The sequence below is a fragment of the Lupinus angustifolius genome, chromosome LG04 (genome assembly GCF_001865875.1).
Source record: "Lupinus angustifolius cultivar Tanjil chromosome LG04, LupAngTanjil_v1.0, whole genome shotgun sequence".
Classification (NCBI taxonomy): Eukaryota; Viridiplantae; Streptophyta; class Magnoliopsida; order Fabales; family Fabaceae; genus Lupinus; species Lupinus angustifolius.
In genome coordinates this window covers 7,178,599-7,199,134 of record NC_032012.1, presented here as the reverse complement: position 1 = coordinate 7,199,134, position 20,536 = coordinate 7,178,599, and the positions used below count along the sequence as shown (strand labels likewise).

Genomic DNA, 20,536 nt, shown 5'->3' with positions numbered 1-20,536 from the left:
AATTAGGAATTCTATGTCTCTTGGTTAGTGCAACCAATGCTTCCTCCAAACGCTTCGTCCTCGCCTCATACAGTTCCAGACGAGTCCGTTGTTCCTCCCTTTTCCGTCGTAACTCCTCTCGTTCTTGAATCCAATCATCCGAATTTCTAGCCATGCTTCTCGTTGATACTATGCGCAAAAAACAGAATTGCAGCATGTTAGGGCACCAGATCGATGCTCTGACACCAGTGTTAGAACTGGTATTATTTCAGAATTTGTAAATAGATAAACAGTATAGAAATTCCAACAAGGAATCAGATTGATTCTAGGTTGGCAATATTTTATTGAATGCAGAAAAGTATTACAAGGATACAAAAAAGAACTACACTGATTTCCCTCCCAAACCAGTTGAAACCAAAACTGAACTCCCCATGAGTCAGTTATCCCTATTCTTATTATTTCCCCCCAATAAGAGGTGTGTAAACCTCTATTTATTCATTCTAACTGTTGTCCTAATAACTCCTAATTAGTTATTTTTCCTTCTCCTAGAAGACACATGCTTAATAACAGGCTTAGGCACATTAGGGAGTGTACTCCTATCATAAGACTCATGGATTTATTATTTTCATTATATCTTTAAAACTCATCCCCTTCTGCAAGAGTGAGAAAAAAAAACAAATCTATTAATTCGAAGCGAAAGAAAGAAATCAATACATATCAAATGGATTAAACAAAGAAGAAAATTGGGACACTGTGAGATAGATAATATGGTAGAAAGAAATCAAATTGATTTTGTTCTACCATACTATATGGATTTCTTTCATAGAACTCATCTGATTAGAGTCCGACCGTCTTATTTAAAACTAAGAAGACGTAAATTGAAATCCCTGTTCATTTTTTTATTCAACCGTTGTGATAAGAATAAAAAAGTTAGGATTTAATAAAATTAATCACTTTGACTAATCGTTTTTATATAAATTATAAGCAAAAAGGCAGTAGGATAAAATGAACAGTGCAATATCAATAAATGTGGGCATAAGGAGTACAATCCATTGTTGCAATGTGCTGAGACTTCATCTTTATTTAGAAATTATTCCAGGTATGAACCACACTGATATATGAATCACCTCTCCCAAAGCTTAAGCTTATAGGTGAAGGCACATCCAAGACTTTATTACTCCCTCTGGTCCTTATTATATAAGGCATTAGCTAGAAATTTTTGATGGTGCTTTTTATAAGGCATATTTTACAATTTCTATGAAGCATTTATTTTCTCTCTCCCTATTTGCCCTTATTAAATGTTTTGACTATTTCTATTTTGTCATTGATTATGGAGAAATCAATGGGATAAATCAATAGTTCCTAGATAGTGGGATTAAATTAAAAGGTTGTTAGTTTAATGACTATTAACTGTGGAGTACTACAATATTATATAAGGGTAAAATTGTAATATGGTGGTATTTTAAAAAAAATAACGTTAACTAAACTTTAGTAATTTCATTGGTTTGTGTATTTCGGTTAAGAGTGCCTTATAATAAGAACCAGATAGAGTACATCATTAGCATTAATATTTGTGCAAACAACCTGAACTGTTGAATTTAATGCCCTTATAATAATTTCATTATAATATTTTCATTCTGGTGATTTTTTTACCAACTGCTTCAGTTTGGAATTTGCATGTTTGTGAAATAACCTGAACTCTTGAATTTAATGGCATACTCATATCATCCAAGTTCATTTTGATTGGATTGATTGGCGATGTAGAATTTTTTAGTTTTTGTATCTGTCTCCTGAATTCTAGGATCAGTAACTCAATGCATTTCACGAGTCTATGTTTTACTTCACTTTCTTAGAAATTAGTAGAATCTAGAAAGATCTAGAAGATAGAGGTAGAAAGAGAAGAGAGGGAAATGATTTCTGTTATTCATTCTCAACTGATTCTGATACCACAAACTTCTGAAATAGAAGTCTTTTGTACATTGCATAGCTAACTGACAAATGGCAACAGCTGAACAGCTCAGTCACTCATACTAACAGAACTAAGTACCTTGGACATAAACCCACTACACTAATCCTCCCCTCTGAAAGCAAGGGCTCCCCAAAACTGCTCTGTCACGTTGAGCTGAAAAAGGATCAGTAACATTGAGTTTGTGTCTGAGTATAATGAACCTAGTAGTGGATAGGGGCTTTGTAAGAATGTCTGTAGCTTGATGTTGTGAAGAAACATGTTCAACAAACATCTGTTTGCTATTGACTCTTTCCCTTACCCAAAAGCAATCCAGTTCAATGTGCTTGGTACGAGAATGCAGAATTGAATTAATAGGTAGTAGAACTGTGCTCATATTGTCACAGTAAATCACTGACGCAGAAGTCATGAAATGAAGTTCTTGAAGAATACTCTGCATTCAAAGCATTTCTCCTGCAGTAAAAGCCAGGCTCATGCACTCTGCACTGGACCTCGCAACCCATTCCTATTTCTTGGACCACCATGGAGCCAGGCTCGTGCACTCTGCCTCTGCACTGGACCTCACAACCCATTCCTATTTCTTGGACCTCCAAGGAACTAAGTTAGGACCAATGCATATACAAGAACCGTCTGCATCACAACAAGCATATCTGCATCACAACAAGCATATCTGCATCACTCTCTCATACTATAAGAACTATCTTTGATATAAACACACTACACTGATACTTTCAACAAAGTTTTATGTTGGCTGTCGACTAGCCAACACAATCCTCATCTTTTTACTGGCTTTGGATTGACTGTGGTTTTGCATCAAAGCTTTGCTGTTGTTGTGGTGGTTGTATTTTTTTTAGCCAACACACTAAGTAATTATTTTCTAAGGAAATTCTCTTTTACTTGCATGTTGGTAGAAAGTGGATAGGTATCTGATTATTTCTGTGGCGTTTGACTCTATTGTTTGTGTTTTGTTTTTGTTTTGGTTGCTGTAGACTGATTTCTTAAAGATGAAATTATGAGCAGATACACTGCTTTAATGTTTCATCAGATTTATGATTACAATTAAACATCCAGCCTATAATAGAACAGTGCAACTACAAGATCCATGCGGCCAGATCCCCCTTTATTTTTTTCATCTTCATTTTTTCATCTCAACAACAGAACAACTTACACAGTTATAATGTTGGTGTTCACAATATTATTTCCTTTCTATCAGAGATAGGAGGGCAGAATTGCTTGCGAAGTGGAGAGCTAAAGGTGGTGTCTTTTTGATTGGCTATTCTGCTTTCCGGAATTTGTCTTTTGGAAAGCATGTGAAAGATCGGCATGTGGCCCGAGATATTTGCCATGCTTTGCAGGTAAATTTCTGTGAATAGCATTTCTTCATGTTGTTAGATGATATTTCTTTTTTTTTGCTGGTGGTATTTCTTGAAATATTATTTCTTCATGTTGTTAGAATAGCGGCTGGATTAAAACTCTAACACTTGATTAAACCTAACATTCGAATTTGTGACATTTGCACTTGCATCCTTTGAAGTTGTTGACAATGACATGTTACCGCAGGATGGACCAGACATTCTTGTTTGTGATGAAGCCCATATGATAAAAAATACGAAAGCTGATGTAACTCAAGCCTTGAAACAAGTAAAATCTCAGAGGAGAATTGCGCTGACTGGATCACCTCTTCAAAACAATCTCATGGAATACTACTGTGTAAGTTTGCATACAAGTTACAAATTGGATGAGTATAAGTTTGGTTCTTTTATGCAGTGTTCGATTTTGTAAGATACATTGTATTTTATGCAATCTTTGATTCGTTTACTTTTTCTCTTGAACAGATGGTTGATTTTGTAAGAGAAGGTTTTCTTGGAAGCAGCCATGAATTTAGGAACCGGCAAGGCTTTCTTTACTCTCACTATTCTGTTTTAGACCATGATTTGTTATGTTTTTATGAAGATATTTTTCTGTCTATGCAGCTTCCAAAACCCTATAGAGAATGGTCAACACACTAATTCAACTCTAATTGATGTGAAAATTATGAACCAAAGATCCCATATCCTCTATGAACAGTTGAAAGGCTTTGTCCAAAGAATGGACATGAATGTGGTGAAGAAGGATCTACCACCTAAAACTGTGTTTGTGATAACTGTCAAGCTCTCTCCCTTACAGAGAACATTGTACAAGAAATTCCTTGATGTGCATGGGTTCACCAAGGACAGGGAGCCTCATGAAAAGCTAAGAAAGAGAAGTTTTTTTGCGGGGTACCAGGCATTAGCTCGGGTAAGTATGCCTTTGCTTAAATTTGTAGTCATTTTAATTGTCTGAGTAACTTTAGTAGAAACTCTTTAATGGTGGGTCTCTGATTGATTTGAAATGAACATTTTCTTCAAACTGTCGAGTCAGAGTTAGTCACCAATTATGGAATCCCTTGTTATAATAGTATGGATCAGTTACCAACTCTTTTATAAAAAAATAGATTGAATTACCAAGCTGTATTTGAATTTGAACTAAAGTTTACACTGACAATAGTTGAGTAAGCCAGCCTTGTGCTGAATTTTGAAACAAAATTCTATGACTGGACTTGGTTGACCAGGGTAAATGTTTCAGTTTCCATATGGCACATTATTTATAGTGCATTTACTAGGGGAGCAGGTACTTTATTTGACAAGTTAATCAACTCGATGCAGATAATGGCTTCTGCAAATTATAATAATTTGAGTTGTCGATTAATTGCAAAGGTGTTCAATATTTTAAAATTTGAGGTGGAAGTTGTATTAAGTGTCATAACAAAAATGTATTGGCGTGATTTTGCGTATCAAAATTGGCTAACTATTTTTTATTAGTTTTGGTATGAATTTCATACTTGTTTTAATTTGAGTTGAAAATGGATAGTCAGTGAAATGAAGTCTTGTGCATTTTGTTAAACTATGATTGCTTCCTATTTTGTTTTAGTATATCATGGTGATAAAGAAATTTGTTGTCTTTAGTAGATATGGAATCACCCTGGGATCTTGCAATTGACTAAAGAGGACAAGGAATATGTAAAACATGAAGATCCGGTTGAGAATTTTCTTGTGGATGATAGCTCCAGTGATGATAATTCTGACTGTAATCTGCTTGCTGGAGGTAGTCTTCATTTATATGGATATATGAGCATCTACTTCTAGTCTGCTTCTGATATATTTATCAATTAAGATAATGTTGGATGAGCTTCTCTGTTACAAAAATAAGTGAACTAATTCAACTTACTACTTTTGTATGCTTAATGTGTTAGCCGCTATGGATATGGTAACCTTTTTATATTCTATCTAAATGTCTCATAATGATATTTATATTCTTTAATATTCAGATTTGTCATCAATTTATATTAATTTTCGCCATTTGGGATTAATAACTGAGTAGTGCATGGTAACTGAAAGTTTATTAAACATAGTTCCAGTTACGTTAAATACGATTCCTTGGGAAATCTCGTAATTAATATGTGAACTATAATTTTTTTGGTGTGGTTTCCAAACCTATTCTCTGCTGTACCCTTAAAGCAATTCCAAAATGGTCAAAAGTTGAACTGCGTGATGAATGTTTACGCTGTTTATATAAAACCCCTTTCGCGGTTTTAGTTATTTGTTCTATTATAAGATAGTACAACATATAGACAGATGTCGTTAACTAGAAATAAAATTATATAAAACACATTCTTTTTTCTTGTAATGTGTAATCCATTTACTATTATGCATTTTGGTTGTTTCCTTTTCTTTATTCTTATATTATCATTTGTTCTTCATATTATCCTGATTTTAGTTCTCTGCTTTCTTCTTACAGAGAAGATTAAGCATGCAAATGAGTCGATGCAGAAGAAAAATAATACTGGCTTTTTCCTGAAGGTATGAAAACAAACAAACTAAATTGATTAATGTTAGTTCTGTAGTCGATGCTTCCGGTTTGAATAAATTAAAATATGACATTCTATGTTGGCTGATTTGGTTGTGATCTCCTGTTCTGATATAGTGTTATCACTTCAGGTGAATTGTAAGCTACATCTGTCTTTATCAATTATACCTGTAACAACCATTTTCTTAGTAATGATGCCTTTTATCGTTTTCCAGGGTTGGTGGAATGATCTTCTTCATGGAAAGATCTATAAAGAGATTGATCAAAGTGGCAAAATGGTTTTGTTGATTGAGATACTAACCATGAGTTCTGATGTGGGTGATAAGGTGTTAGTTTTCAGTCAGAGCATACCAACCCTAGACCTAATAGAACTTTATCTCTCAGGGATGCCTAGACGTGGCAAACGAGGGAAGTTTTGGAAGAAGGGTAAAGACTGGTATAGGTGGGTTCAGTATTTTAATTTTGTCCAACTTGTTGCTACTTTTGTCACTCATCTGGTTTGTTTTTTGTTTTACTGATTGCTATTTTTTAAGTTGTATTCTGTAGTGGGGATTGCACTCTACTCTCTCTGTTGATACACTCTACTCTCTTCTGCATTTTTGTGCCTTAAAACACCCTTCTGTATTATTGTTTCTATTTGGCATTTTGAAAATTTCTCAGGTTTTTGTTGACTTTTAAGTGGGTAGTTGTAGATGTCTTTTTGAGAGACACGTTTGGGGGGAAGGTTCTAATAAAACCCCTAATATTAAACTTCTTAGTATATATATTCCACTGAATTTGGTTAGGAGTTACATTTGTAATGTGTAAAGTGTGCACTTTTATTGCTGACCAGCATCGTAAATCGTGAAAACAAGTCTTATAAACAACAAATAGTCCCACTAGATGGGGCCGGCTACATGGATCGATCGACGTCATAATCCTCTATCATAAATTATGTTTTTTCATAAATTAAAAACAAGGCTCATCATTTGTCTTTTTTAACCTAAAAAAAGATGCACAAACTAGTTATTTGATTGAATGTATCTTGTTTTTTATAAGTTCATATTTTTGTGTTTGTATAAAAGCATACTTTAGGAGTTTAGATCAAATGTTCTTTGTACGTGTTAAATTTTTGTTTCTTCTATTTGGTTAATATTTACCCCTTTATGAGTTTAGATCAAATGATCTGTGCATGAGATAAATTTTTGTTTCTTCTATTGAGTTAATATTTACCCCTTTATAAGTTTTATTCGGTTAGTCTAATTAGGTTTCTGTTAGTTCATATTATACTTATCGCCTGTATTGGTTTCATATCAAACTGCACATATGATGCTCTATGTAGAAACTTTTATTTATCTAAGGTTAGTACATCAAAATTTAAATCTATCCTATTGTGAATACTTTTTCTCTGATTCATTGTTCTCTGCTGATTTAACCCTCCAGGCTGGATGGAAGAACAGAGAGCTCTGAAAGGCAGAAACTTGTTGAGAGATTTAACGAGCCTTCGAATAGGAGGGTAAAATGCACTTTGATTTCAACTCGAGCAGGTTCTTTGGGTATTAATCTTCATTCAGCTAACCGTGTTGTTATAGTTGATGGTTCTTGGAATCCCACATATGATCTCCAGGCTATCTATCGAGCATGGAGGTAAGCTCTTTTCAATTTTCCTCTAATTGAAATTCACTTTTCTTCTAGTACACGTATTAGTTAAAATGTATTTTTGGATACCATCACGTGTGCCAATTGGATGCGATGTTCATCAATAGGCAACTTATTAGAGTGAGCAGTTTATTTGTGATAAGATTTGGTGTTTAACTTCTATTTGTTGCTAAGCTAGTTTTCTTTTCTTTTCACATACAGATGCCAATGGGTAGCTTTGCTTCATTGATGTTTTTATCTTTTGTTTTTATTTTCGCTTTTTAGGAGGATACCTTATCCTTTTATCTCTTTGCATTCATCTATTTGCTATTGTAGCACAACTCTCATTTTCCTTCATTGCTTGGCAGCAATATATCTTTGTCATAGATTGTATGCTCTCTTTGAAGAAATGGATCTGCCTTATGGAGTTGCACTGTTTCCTCCTTACTAGATTTAGAGGTTTTTCTACTCATAAACATGTGAAAACTTTGTGACAGTGTTTGGTTTTTGCTGGTCTTTAGTGTATATAGCTGGAATGGAATAGTAGTCTTTAGAGACTCCTCGTCTTTAGACTTTGTTTGGCTGAGGGTTACACTTTTGACATCCCTTACGTGCCTGCCTTATCCATTTTTGTGTGTGGGGTTTCTATCGTAGACTTGCAGAGGGATTGGCATGCTTTGTTGCATTGCTATACCTCCTAGTTTTAGTTTCTCTGTTTTTGTTCTTTGTGAGGATGTCTTGTCCTCTTCATTTGTGATATCCTCTTGTCATCTTATGAAACTTCTTTGATATAAAAAATAAAAACAATAAACCAATTTTTATTCTATAGTTAATGGCTTAATGCTAGGCAATTGCGATATTATCTGAAAGTTCTCAGGCATCAGCTTTGTAATGTAGTGATCTATAGTTCCTAATTCTGGCAAAACCATTCACTCACAATTTGCGAAATTAGGCACTTCAGGTAAGGATATTTTTAGAATAAGGGAAAAATGCATAAAAACCTCTGATCTTTATGCCTTTTGCAAGTAGTTACCATTAACTAATTTTCTTCCTAATTACCCCTTCAACTTTAACTCTTAGTTAAATTGATCCTTGCGTAAAAATAATGTTAAATTACTAGCCTACATTGATTGCCACTATAACAATGCATGTTAGCCAGCATGATATGGCGGTTGAGCTTAAAACAAAATACATGAGTGAAATTTTTTCACTATTAGTAATTTAACATTATCTTTATGCAGAGATCAATTTAAGTAATAGTTAATGTTTAAGGGATAATTAGGAAGAAAAAATAGTTTGTGTTGACAACTTGCACATGACATAAAGTTTATGGGTTTTCTTATGGACTCTTCCCTCTAAAAATGAACACTTTATATTTGATCATTACAACTTATCAATTGGGAAATGATGTTAGTGAAGTTGAAATACTTTTCATGTTTGTAGGTATGGGCAGAGGAAGCCTGTGTTTGCCTACCGGTTGCTGGCTCATGGAACCATGGAAGAGAAAATATATAAGCGTCAGGTAATACAAAGTGATTTGCTTGATGCTTCGGTTGTTTAGTTGTCAATTTTCTAACATAAAGAAATGGTTTGTATAGGTAACAAAGGAGGGGCTTGCTGCTAGAGTGGTTGATAGGCAACAGGTGCATAGGACTATATCTAAAGAAGAGATGTTACATCTCTTTGAGTTTGGTGATGATGAGAATCCTGAGACTTTGGTTGAGCTGAGTGAAGAAAATGGGCAGACACTGAAACATACAGTACCACATTCAAATGGAAGCAGTAATTCCGATAAGCTAATGGAAAGCTTGCTTGGCAAGCATCATCCACGGTAGGTTCTCTTGATTGGTTGCCATTTCCTTCATTAGTAGGTCATCTTTTAGAGCACATCCTAACCTTGGAATAGGGTGATCCCCTCTCCTTGAAATTTTTTGTCACTATAAACACGACATTTTCCATTTAGGCATTGTATTAATCAACTAGTTAACTTACAATCTCACTATCCATAGACATATTATGCTTTAAGTTATAGCTTTCTTAACAAATAGAGAATCTAAAACTTCGATCTATAGGCGTCGTTGACTCAGTGGTGTAGCTGAATCTTTATGGTAGCATTTGCCACTCTTGTTGCAATTTATTTTCCTGAAATTCTGAACCCAATTATTGTGGACTATATTTTTCCCTTTTGTGGATAAAGCCAGGTCAAATGTGCCATCTGGAGCTTGAATTTGGCACAATTAGGTCACTAGTTGAACCAGATTGTTCTAGTTTGAGTGCCTAGATTTCTAACTGTGCTAATGGCAGTATTTATATGTTGCAGAATTTTAAGCTTTTCCAATTGGAGAGTGGAAAAGAGAGAATAAATTCCATAACCTAGTACTCTTATTTATAGTAATACTTAGGTGTACAATCCCACTAGCACTCATTTATTTTTCATAGCACAGGGAATACGGAGAGCTTTATTTAGTCAATAATAACTGAATGTTGGGCCGTAAAAAGCCAACAAGAGAATACACCTTGTCGTAGGGATGATGTTGTGTTGGATGAGTGGGACTCACCAGACAAGATATGAGTAGGATGGGATGAAATGGAGATAAAGTTGAGGTAGCACTTATAGTAGAAAAGTTGGTAGTGTCTCGTTGTAGCCTTGTAGGTGGTTTGATCATGTGTAGGAGATCTTTAGAATCAAAATAAGGAGTGTAGATAAGAGGGTACCCTAATGATTAGAGACAAAGAGAGACTGTGTGCTGCTGATTTCTTTCTCAATCCTGGATCAGAACTTGCAACTTTCATCACGAAATACGCTTTATCAGTATCTATTCAATCCGGACTTCATGTTCACTTCAGAAATGAAACTAATACGGCCTAAAGATTTATGATAGAACATATGATATTATTTGAATTATGTAGCCAACTCTACTGCATGGGAAAAAGGCATAGTGGTTGTTGTTGTTGTGTTATGTATCTGATGCGTTATCTAATGTAAATTTTGATACTAGGTGGATTGCCAATTATCACGAACACGAAACCCTGTTACAAGAAAATGAAGATGAAAAGCTATCAAAAGAGGAGCAAGATATGGCTTGGGAGGTGTATCGTAAATCACTGCAATCAGAATGGGAAGAAGTGCAGAGAGTACCACTTGCTGAGTCTATGGCAGTTCAAAAGCCAGAAATACCAAAAACAGAACCATTTGTTGTATCAGATCCACTAACCATTGTAAAAAATAAGCTAAGGAATCGTTTCTTCACCCGAAAGTGCACCAAACTTGTGCATATCCTTACGCTTCGAAGTCAGAGCGTAAAACGTGGTTGCAGTACAATTTGCGGGGAATGCGCCCAGGAGATAAGGTGGGAAGAGGTGTTGAATAAAGATGGAAGCGTGGCAAGGTGAAGGATGACAAGGTTTGAACTCTTCAATGTTCATATATGAATTGTAATCAGATTTTGTTGTTGTAATTGGGTTATCCCTCGTGTTCCCATTTTTTCTTTTATATGAAACAGAATCCTTTCTACCATAAAGAATAGAAATGTTTCCTTATTATTCTGGACTGTTAAGAGCTTTGCCTTTGGGATATATGCTCAACTTATGTTTGTCCAGATTTATAGAAATAGCTAATTGTGAGATATGCTCTAGTTGATTTCAATAACAGATATGGTGTCTTATTTCTACATTTAATTTTGGATTTTGAAGAGCATTTTCGTATCCGTAAGACTTCGTGCATTTACTCTCTCGGGTCTCTCGGGTTTCATTAGGTGGAAGTCTCATGCATATTTTATTTTTCTGGATTTTGAAGATGAACTATTGGAGGCAAGTTGAACAAAAATTTGAATAAACAAATAGTAAAATACAGAGATGGACTACTAATGACTGCCTCTTACTTTGTTTTTAATACTAATTCTCGAATGTATTTTTGTGGAGAAGCTGTCAAATGAAAAGGTATGTGATAATTGAGGCAATGTTTCATTGTTTTGTAGATTATTGTAAATGTAGCAATTTTGACGAGCTGATTTATACTCCTATAAGCGAGGGACATATCATGTTTAACATGCTTTGATTCAACTAATTATCAAATATGTCTAACTAACTTGTTAGTAAAATTATCCTGAATTATAAAATATTACCTAAACAAAATACTAAATAATGGAGTCTAATATTTATGCATGTATACACAAAATGTATTATGCACTTTGTATTACTTAAATGAGAAAATGGTGTATACACTAATATAGTGTTAGAGTTTTTACTATACTGTCACTGTTTTGTTTACCGCTTATTTTCAATTATCATTGATTCTTAAATATAAAGTACTACAAGTGAATAGTGAATGATGTATTAATTATGTATAAATTTTTACATTGTGCATAAACATTACACTCTATTTATATTTTGAGTAAATATGAATAATATTGTGATAATGTGAAACAATAGTGTTAGCATAATGGTACAGGCACACTGTGGTTCAAGAAGTGGAGAATCACATTTTAAACTTTGGTGAGAGGAAGTCTGATTGTGTTTGTGCTCCAGGGTTTCATTCTACCCTAATGGTAGAGTGGAGCTACTTTAAATCCAGTTGTATGTTATGTTTATGAGTATTCATATAAACTTAATATAATGCTTTGTTTGGTTAGAGAGGGTGGGAAGTACATACTAGGAGAAAGAAGATGGAGAGAGTAAAATATGTGAAAAAAAGAATATAATTTTATATTGTTTGATATGAGAAAAAATGAAAGTAATGAGGAAGAAGTGCCAAAAAGTTTCCTCCATTTATTTGGTTGAAAAGGAAAGTTGGGTGAGAGAAACAATTTCTTAGCAAAACAAAAATATCACCTTAAAACAAAAAAGTCACCTCAGAGTTAATACCTTACTTGGAAAGGCAAATTCTTATTTTCCATTTTGCAGGATAAAAATGTCCTCATATTATATTTTAAGAGCAAAAGTGTCATCAAAACAGTTTTCCATTTGTTTTGTGTGCATCTACCATAATCAAACAAGAGAAAATTTCTCCCTCCTTTTCCCTTCTCTCCGTTTTGATCTTTCATAAATTTGGTTGATAGACCTAAACATTAAAAAGACTAAGTTTAGCTACGAATCTTTCAAGCACCAAGGAACGTTTATACTCAATAAGTTACTACTAATGTAGACATACCCATTTCAAGAGTAAGGTTTCTCTCCATTAATGAGATGAAGAGGTAAGTATCACACAATAACATACAAAAGGTTATGTGTAAGGACACTTTTACTTTTTTTGTTTATTATGAAATCACATTTTTACTATTAAAAATATAAAAAAAAAAACAACTACTTATCTCTAAAAAGATACTTATTCCCATTTTAGAATTGATACACGAACATGATGAAGTGTCTTGATCCACTTACCTTGGCAACTTTGCCACAGCTACACAGAACACACCATTACCTCGATATAAATATTCTAGAGTAATCCGTTGGTTCAGTCCTTAATGAAATTAAAAGTTTTTTTGTCACCAATTAAGTTTTTAGAAGGGCTAGTATGATTACATTTAAAATTTTCAAGTCCTTAATTGATGGCATAAATTTTTTTCACATATCCAAGACAAAATGGTTGGTCTGTATTCCTTGCAACACAATCACATCAGGTGACCGCACCGATATCAAAAATATTTTTTTACTTGAAAAATAATTCACATCGTAACGACTGTAATTCACATCACAACGGCCACATAACCGCGACCACAATTTAAAACACTGTTTCAATATTAACAATGAATGGAAAAGTAACTATCAATGAGTTCACAAATATTAACATAGCAAAAGATGGTAACAAGAAGCAGAATTAGCAATATTCATCTCCCAGCCAATTGTCCTTCTCCTTTGGACCAGTTGGACCCTCTTCACCATAAAGCTCTGTTGGAAACAATTCAAGTAAGTTCTCCACAGAAAATCTAACAAACACTGGAAGCAGATCCAATAACTTTTCTACTTCAGATCCTGAATCATATACAATGGTAGGACCCCACTCTCTCATATACTGCAACCAACATGGTTCGGTAACGGCTCCATTACCAAGATACTCGGCCGCGATAATCTGGTATCTCGTGCTTGAATCGACGACAAATTTGCTTCGAGCTGCATCGTTGCGTACTCCTATTCCTAGTATGGATGATCCCTGAAGATAAGTCCCAGGGTGAGGGTAGCTAGCATGTCCATGTTTCGATGAATAAACAATTGGTTTATTCTCTTTAATATACTCCAGATCAAATGCATTTACCCATCTACCTCCACTATGCTCTGAGAAGAACATAGACCATAGCTCTCCAGTGAAGTTGCTTATACGAAGGGTGAAGTGTTCCCAATCCCCGACATGTTCGCCTATCCTACTCATTTCAATGCTCGTCAGTGGCACTTTAAGGGTGGCTGGTCCGTTGAAGGGGCAAAAAACCCACATCATGATATCAGTAAAGGCTCCTCCCAATGCGGGTTTTACGTGAACGTATAGTTCTGCACTCTCTATGTTTCCCTTCTTTAGATAATTTCTCGCATCATTGTCGGTAGGTAAATCGATCCAAAAGGCACCATCATTTGTTCCTCCATTCGGTAGATTTGAGCCCTGATGATCTATAGCTTTACCCTTTTCGCTGCCTTCTGAATATAAAAGTGCTCCATTCTTGAAAAACCATTGCACCGATGATGGCAAGTATATCTCGCCGGGATGGAAGTATACAGTAGGACCATAATCCTCAATGAGTGCATGAACCTGGTTCATATTTGGCATCGCATGCAATGCAGGATCAAGATTCTTCAGGCACGCGACATCGACCACTTGCTCGGCAGCCAAGTAGGAGCCACAGAAGAATGTCCCAACAGGCACACCTCTAGCCAACATTCCTCTATCACAGGGCTGTGTGTTCCAAACCTGAAATGATTTTTTTGAAAATGTTGAGCTTACTGATAGCAATAGTTTAGAAGTCTCACAAGATTCTGTTAGATCTTCTCGCACACATCTAACTTCATTAACTTCAGGTTCACTCCGTTTGCTAGTGACTACCATGCCCATGGCTTTATAACCCTTTGGAGGGTTTGGAAACCAAAAGTAAGCACCTTCATCATGTGAATCCATGCTCCAGATCAGAGAGTAGTTAAGTGGCATTTTTAGAGCTGGAGATTCTAACGAAGAGCCACTGGAACAATTGGCTTCAGGTTCAGAAGTAGTTTCTCGGGCCACAATGACATACCCTCTCAATGGCTGGTCATTGGACTGGCAGTAGTGACCTAGACAGACATAGCCATCTGGAATCTCCGAAGGTCTATAAAATGTGAAACCCTGTGATTTTCCACCCAAACGTGTGCATCTCGAGACACTCTCGAACTTGGTTACTTTGGTGATTTCTATTTTTCCAAGGCTTATTCTTCCACTAGCAAACCCGTTACCTAATCAGATCATAACAAGCTCAGATCAACTGGGTGATTAAGCCACAAATATTCAGCAGCATAGAAACAAAAAATCAATTAGACTGCAACCAAAGTAAAAGATTAATGATATCACGAGTCTAATTTTGATTAATGCAGTAAGATGTTCATCACACTTTACTACAGCCAAATATGCAATAAAGATAGTAACTTCATGCATACATATCAAACACAACTACACAAGTACAAACTAAGCATCTAAGCCTAGCATTTATCATGTGAAGAAATTCTGGTTGGAGTGTAAAAATAAGTAACATCATGAAGTGCCCCCTTGTCCCCCCTTCCTTTCAAAAAAGGGTTCTTTTAACCATCTTTGAAGCAAAGCAATAAGTAATGATGGATAGTAAATGAGAGAAGGATGAAACTAACTAAAGCAATAATCATAGCAAGGCCAAATGATCACTTCATTCCATCTAAAAAATCTTATCGATAAGTACATGACTTTTCATGGAAGAGCATTGACTAGTGCTATTTCCAGAAAATCACATCAAAAATAGATCTTCCATAACCATTTGTGGTAGAAAACGTGAAATCAAATCAATGAAAGACACAAATAAGAGCTTTCCTCAACCCGGTGGAGTAGTGACACTTGGTTTTTCTGAAAAACCTTGGAAATTAACTGAAGGCTATACAGTGGAAGTTTATAATAGGAAAGTGAATAAATTTACTGAGACTTATTTTCAAAGGAAAAAAAAATGTTTTCAGAATATACCATAAAAACGGCTGATAGAAGAAAATGACAAAAATAGTAACAAAATTCAATTCTGAACTAATTATTTAAGAAGTTTATTTCAAATTTCTACTTCCTAGTCCCAAGTAAAACAGCTTCCTGAAACTATGGTTCATGAATACATCCACAAAAATCAATGGAACAAAAACGCTTTTCAAAGGTGATCAATTTAGTGATACAAAATTTGTATGTTATCTCGTTTGATTGATCAGCGGAAAACATCATGAAACAACAAGAACAGTGCCTGATCCAATAAATAAACTTGTTAAAAAGTCAAATACTCAAATCTAAATAGAAATTCCATTATAGAAGAAGAAAACAAGGAAGACCCATAATTAAAATCCACAAAAAAACTAAATTTGCTTAACAATTGAATGGTTAAAGATATAGATACCTTGTGGCCATTGAGGAAGAGGTGAAGGGAGAGAAAAGGGGTGTGGGTCATTGTCACAGAATTCTTGAGGAATACAACCCCAGCAAAAAAAATCACACCCAAACATTCCTTCAATGAGTATAATAAGGCACAAAGAAGCAGAGAGAGAAAAGCATAAGTTTTCAGAGTGAATCTTCTTCTATAACTCCAACAAGACCAGAGAGAGAGAGAGAGAGAGAAGTGTTTGTTGCCTTGAAAGTGAGATGAAGAAGAGAGAGAAAGAGAATGATTGTTGGTTTGGTAAGACAAGTCTTCAACTTTCTCCTTCCTCTCTTTTCATCTCTCCTATGTTCTTTTGCAGAGATGCTGCTGTTTTTTTTAAGAGGTTGTCTCTCAAGTTGGACTTTAAGTTGCTTCTTTAAGATTTCTCCTTCATTATTATCTTAGACCTTTTCCTCTCATCATTATTTGTGCTTATCATTAGAGTTTGTTTATTATTAAAAAATCAATTTTAACTAAAACACTTATGTACCCAAATGCTTTGGTATGGTAATTTAAGATTCTGCTATATTCAAAAACATTACAAGATTAAGGTTTAGTTTCTATAAATGATATTAGTTAGGATAAACAAACATACATTTGAAAGAAATTATTCTTTACTCATTGGTGAAAAAACATCTACATGTTTGTTTTTAAGATATAAAAAGTATAATTAATTAATAACAAAAGATGATAGGTATATTTATTGAATGGAGATGAAATTGTGAAAGTATTTGACAAATACTTTAACTTATAAAATAATAATGATTTAAAACAAAATAAAAAATATAAAGAATGGATGGAATGGAATGTAAAATTAGAACTACTACCCCATTTTAAAAAAGATCTACGTCACATAGAATATATATGAAATTATAATGAATATATTTTCTTAAATGATAAGTTGTCACATCATTAAACATGATTGATTATAGTAATAACTATTTTTTCTTAAGTTATATATAACTATAAAATGCACATTGTGAAAATCTTCGTAGTTCATCTACATCAGTATGAAATGTTTGAATAACATGATTTATAACAAAAGGTCAACATAGATAGTTGAATTGTAAGTATTTAATTTCTATTATATGTACAGAAATTTCTAGAAGATGTAATATTCACTTTAATAGTCTTTTTGCTTTAAAGTGGTTAGTTTTTGCCTTCGTTATATTATTACATTTGCAATAAAAACGTAGAGCCATCCTTTCATGGAGAAAACAAAAGTTTAAATAACCTGTACATTTTTTCATAATAAATAACAGAACTCTTCAATTTAAATATCTTTTGCTAAAGCACGTTGTATACAGTATAAGCTATAGAGTATATACTAACGACACGATAATCACTTTAATTCCAATAAATGATACTTGTTATAAAAAACAATCACATAATTAATTCGTTTGATTGTACCATTTTGGATCTTGTTTATTTATGTTTCAAATACTGATCCTACCTTTAGCCTCTCTTTGTTTTAAGTGAAATAGAGTTGAGAAAAAATGGTGAGAGAAGGAATAAAGAGAAAATGAATCTTTCTATCCTTTGGATGAGAAGAGAGAAAGAGGGAAGAGAAGAAAAAATATCTGGGACTCACCATAAATGTATTCTCTCCTACTTTTGAGAGAAAGGGAAGAGAAAGTGAAATTTTTTTATTGAAATCTCAAAAATGTTCTTCAATCTTATTTATTTTCTCTATTTATTATTTTTACATAATGCTAAATTGCTAATATACATATGTCCTTTTTAATATAAAAAATATTAATTCAAAAAGTTAATTGATATTATAATAAAATATATAATAACATATACAATTTAAAATTATAACATTTATTTTTAATTAATAATAAAAAAACAATTTTCTCTCTCTTCTCTTTATTTTTTGTTTGTGCTATGCATTGCTATCAGGGATGGCAAAATGGGCTTGGCCCGACGGGCCAGCCCGTTCGGGTAGGTGTTTTTAGCGGGTTGGACTGGGGTTTTAGCCCAAAAGTTCTTATTCAACCCGTTTTGGAAGCCCGTTTTTTAGACGGGCCATGGAGGGTCAGGCTGGCCCAGCAGGCCAACATTAAGATTAAATTTGATTTGTCTATCATATTGCTCATTGCAATTAAGATTAAACTTTTACAATTTTAACTTATGTTTGGATGTTTAAGCATATAATTCTTCTTTCTCTTTTTAAAATGAACATTTAATATCTCATTATGTAGTTATTTATTATCTTAACTATTATCCAATTATTGTACTTATTATCAGATAAAGGTGGAGTTTCACTGACAATTTGGGGTGTTTGAATCAAATTTAAACATTTAATTAATTGAAATGGAAAATTAGAAACTCAAACAAAACTACTGATTTTGATTCCTTTTGGAAAATTAATTGAATTCGACTGAGTTTCAATTTATATTTTTAATGTAGTCGAATTCAAATTAAATTGAGTAATATATATACTTTATTGTGATTGATTTATAATATAATAGTTTGATTCTTATACACTTTTTAAAACTTAAGGAGTTATAAGCTCTATTGTGAACTAGGAGTCTAAAAGTTTAAGATTTTGGTGGTTTATTGTTTAGAATTCACAAGTTTTATACTAATGCAATATGTTATTATGAGATTGTGTCTTTTGTTTGTGATTTTTTATTTTAAAAGTCATTTATGAATTATTTATTTTTGTCTAGAAGTTTTAATGTGTGTTTTGAAAAACAAAAACAAAACGGTCAGCCCGCCGGCCTGCTAGCCCTGCCAAATATGGGTCGGACTGACATTTTGAGCCATTTTAACAATAAGGGTCGGGCCGGGTCGGGCCAACCCATATTCTGACGGGTCAAAGGCGGGTCAGGCCGGACTGGCCTGTATTGTCACCCCTAATTAATATGTTTGATTTATGTATTATATATGAATATGTTTGTTGTATATATATTGTGTTGGAAACTCTTGGCTCTTCTTCTATTTGATGAACTCAAAAGGGGGAGAAAAGTTGAAAGAAATGTATTTTCTGTCAAATTTCTTTCAGGAACATAACTCAAAAATGAAAGGGGGAGCATACGATAACTACACTGTTAAAGAATATATTGATTTGTCATCATCAAAATGGGGGAGATTGTGAAGAAGATCTTTGCTCCAAACATTGACAGGGTTTTGATGAAGACACCAACATCACTAAATAGGCACTTCTATCTTATACTCTCAAATATACAATAGTAGTAATGCTCAAGCTATTTTTTTAAAGAAAATTGAAACACTTCAAGTATAAATAAAACAATTTTCAAAAATAGTGTGTAACGTGTTACAGTATCTACGTAACAAGTTACATAAGTGAGAAAACTAGTTACCCAACAAAAACTGTGCAGGGTAATCGATTATTGCATGTGAGTAACAAATTACCCAATTTTAGCAAAGTTCAGTAATCAGTTACTCAAGGATGTAATCGATTACTCTAATTAAATTTCAAAATGCCTAGTTGGATAGAGAGTTTGGGTAATCGATTACTCAAGGTTATAATCGATTATTTAGAGTTGTTGCATTAGTTTTTAGTTTTCAAAATGAATGGTTTTCATCTCAAACAAAATGGTTTCATTCCAATCAATTCATACCCTTCAAAGAGGTATTATGACTGGTTGGAAAGACTATTTAAAGGCATTGAAACTCGGAATCTAATCATAACTCTTGCACAATCTTCTCACAAACTTTCAAACATAATTATGAAAATTCGGTGAAATATTTTCTGCACCTTTTGCAACGTGTTCTTAAACTTTCAAAGTGAATTTTCTGAGTTGCTTAAGTAAAGTGTTTCAAAGTTTTACAAACTTATAAGAGCATTATTACTTTGTATACAAAGAGTTATCAGATTGCAAGTGATATTACAATCCAAACTTGTAAAGACAATCCTGTAAATTCTTCATTGACATTGCTGAATTCTTTCTTTCAAAAGGGTGTCATAAGAAAGGGGATAGAGTCACTTGGAAAATGTGTTTTCCAAGAGTGACATACGTATTAGTGAGTGAGTAAGGTATATAGAAGTCTTGGGGTGAGATATTGTAATTACAACTCATAATATTTAGTGACGAAATATCTTGTGCTGCAAGAGTACTAGACGTAGTCTTCGGTGGACAAGAAGGTGAACCAATATAAAATCTTGGTGCACTCTCTTTTCCTTTATCTCTTGATTTTTACTTGTTAATTTTCTGTATAATTTTTATGTTGTACTTAACTCTTGATCTTGCATAAAAACTTGTCATATTTTAAGTCAAGTAACTCACCTCCTCTTACTTGCAATCTTAGTCTTACATATTTAACATATATAAATCATTTACCAATTAAAATATTAAGAAAGTTCTTCAATCAACAACAAAGCAAGTTAGATTTATAAAAGTAAGCAACTTACATACGGCCACATGATAAAAATATAATGATCATTGGATGTGGAACTTATCACACCCTACTAATGAGAGTACCATTCTTAATTTGGGCAAAGTCTATTGGTTCGCTCAACCACATT

General features: G+C 33.8%; 2 protein-coding genes across 5 annotated transcripts in view; one reads left to right on the top strand and one right to left on the bottom strand.

Moving 5' to 3' along the window:
• The window catches only part of LOC109345398 (protein CHROMATIN REMODELING 20), a 31,724-nt gene extending 20,605 nt beyond the window's left edge, over positions 1-11,119 (top strand). For 2 of the 3 annotated variants that reach the window (XM_019584380.1, XM_019584377.1), the window contains exons 16-26: positions 3,159-3,300; positions 3,506-3,655; positions 3,781-3,836; positions 3,919-4,222; positions 4,933-5,068; positions 5,762-5,823; positions 6,046-6,272; positions 7,253-7,456; positions 8,891-8,969; positions 9,046-9,278; positions 10,447-11,119. In XM_019584380.1, coding sequence (XP_019439925.1) covers positions 3,159-3,300; positions 3,506-3,655; positions 3,781-3,836; positions 3,919-4,222; positions 4,933-5,068; positions 5,762-5,823; positions 6,046-6,272; positions 7,253-7,456; positions 8,891-8,969; positions 9,046-9,278; positions 10,447-10,840 — 1,987 coding nt within the window. In that variant the 3' untranslated portion in view covers positions 10,841-11,119. The remainder of the gene's footprint in view (positions 1-3,158; positions 3,301-3,505; positions 3,656-3,780; positions 3,837-3,918; positions 4,223-4,932; positions 5,069-5,761; positions 5,824-6,045; positions 6,273-7,252; positions 7,457-8,890; positions 8,970-9,045; positions 9,279-10,446) is intronic. The other variant, XM_019584378.1, reaches the window with a different exon arrangement.
• LOC109345397 lies at positions 11,283-16,400 on the bottom strand. Of its 2 annotated transcripts, none has more exons than XM_019584376.1 (3): positions 16,021-16,400; positions 13,230-14,857; positions 11,283-11,298 (listed from the first exon to the last, which is right to left on the bottom strand). In XM_019584376.1, exons 1-2 carry the CDS (start codon positions 16,124-16,126, stop codon positions 13,263-13,265), a joined length of 1,701 nt encoding a protein of 566 aa, XP_019439921.1. In that variant the 5' UTR covers positions 16,127-16,400; the 3' UTR covers positions 11,283-11,298; positions 13,230-13,262. The 2 variants fall into 2 exon arrangements, 1 of the variants encoding a protein (XP_019439921.1); XR_002107410.1 differs by lacking the exon at positions 11,283-11,298 and adding an exon at positions 13,004-13,049 and having other exon boundaries at positions 13,181-14,857; positions 16,021-16,399.

Excerpts from the sequence above, each read along its gene's own strand:
- LOC109345397 (XM_019584376.1), bottom strand. The coding sequence starts at position 16,126 with ATGTTTGGGTGTGATTTTTTTTGCTGGGGTTGTATTCCTCAAGAATTC. Across the intron at positions 14,858-16,020 it reads TCTTCCTCAATGGCCACAAG|GTAACGGGTTTGCTAGTGGA; the intron begins GTATCTATATCT and ends TGATCTGATTAG.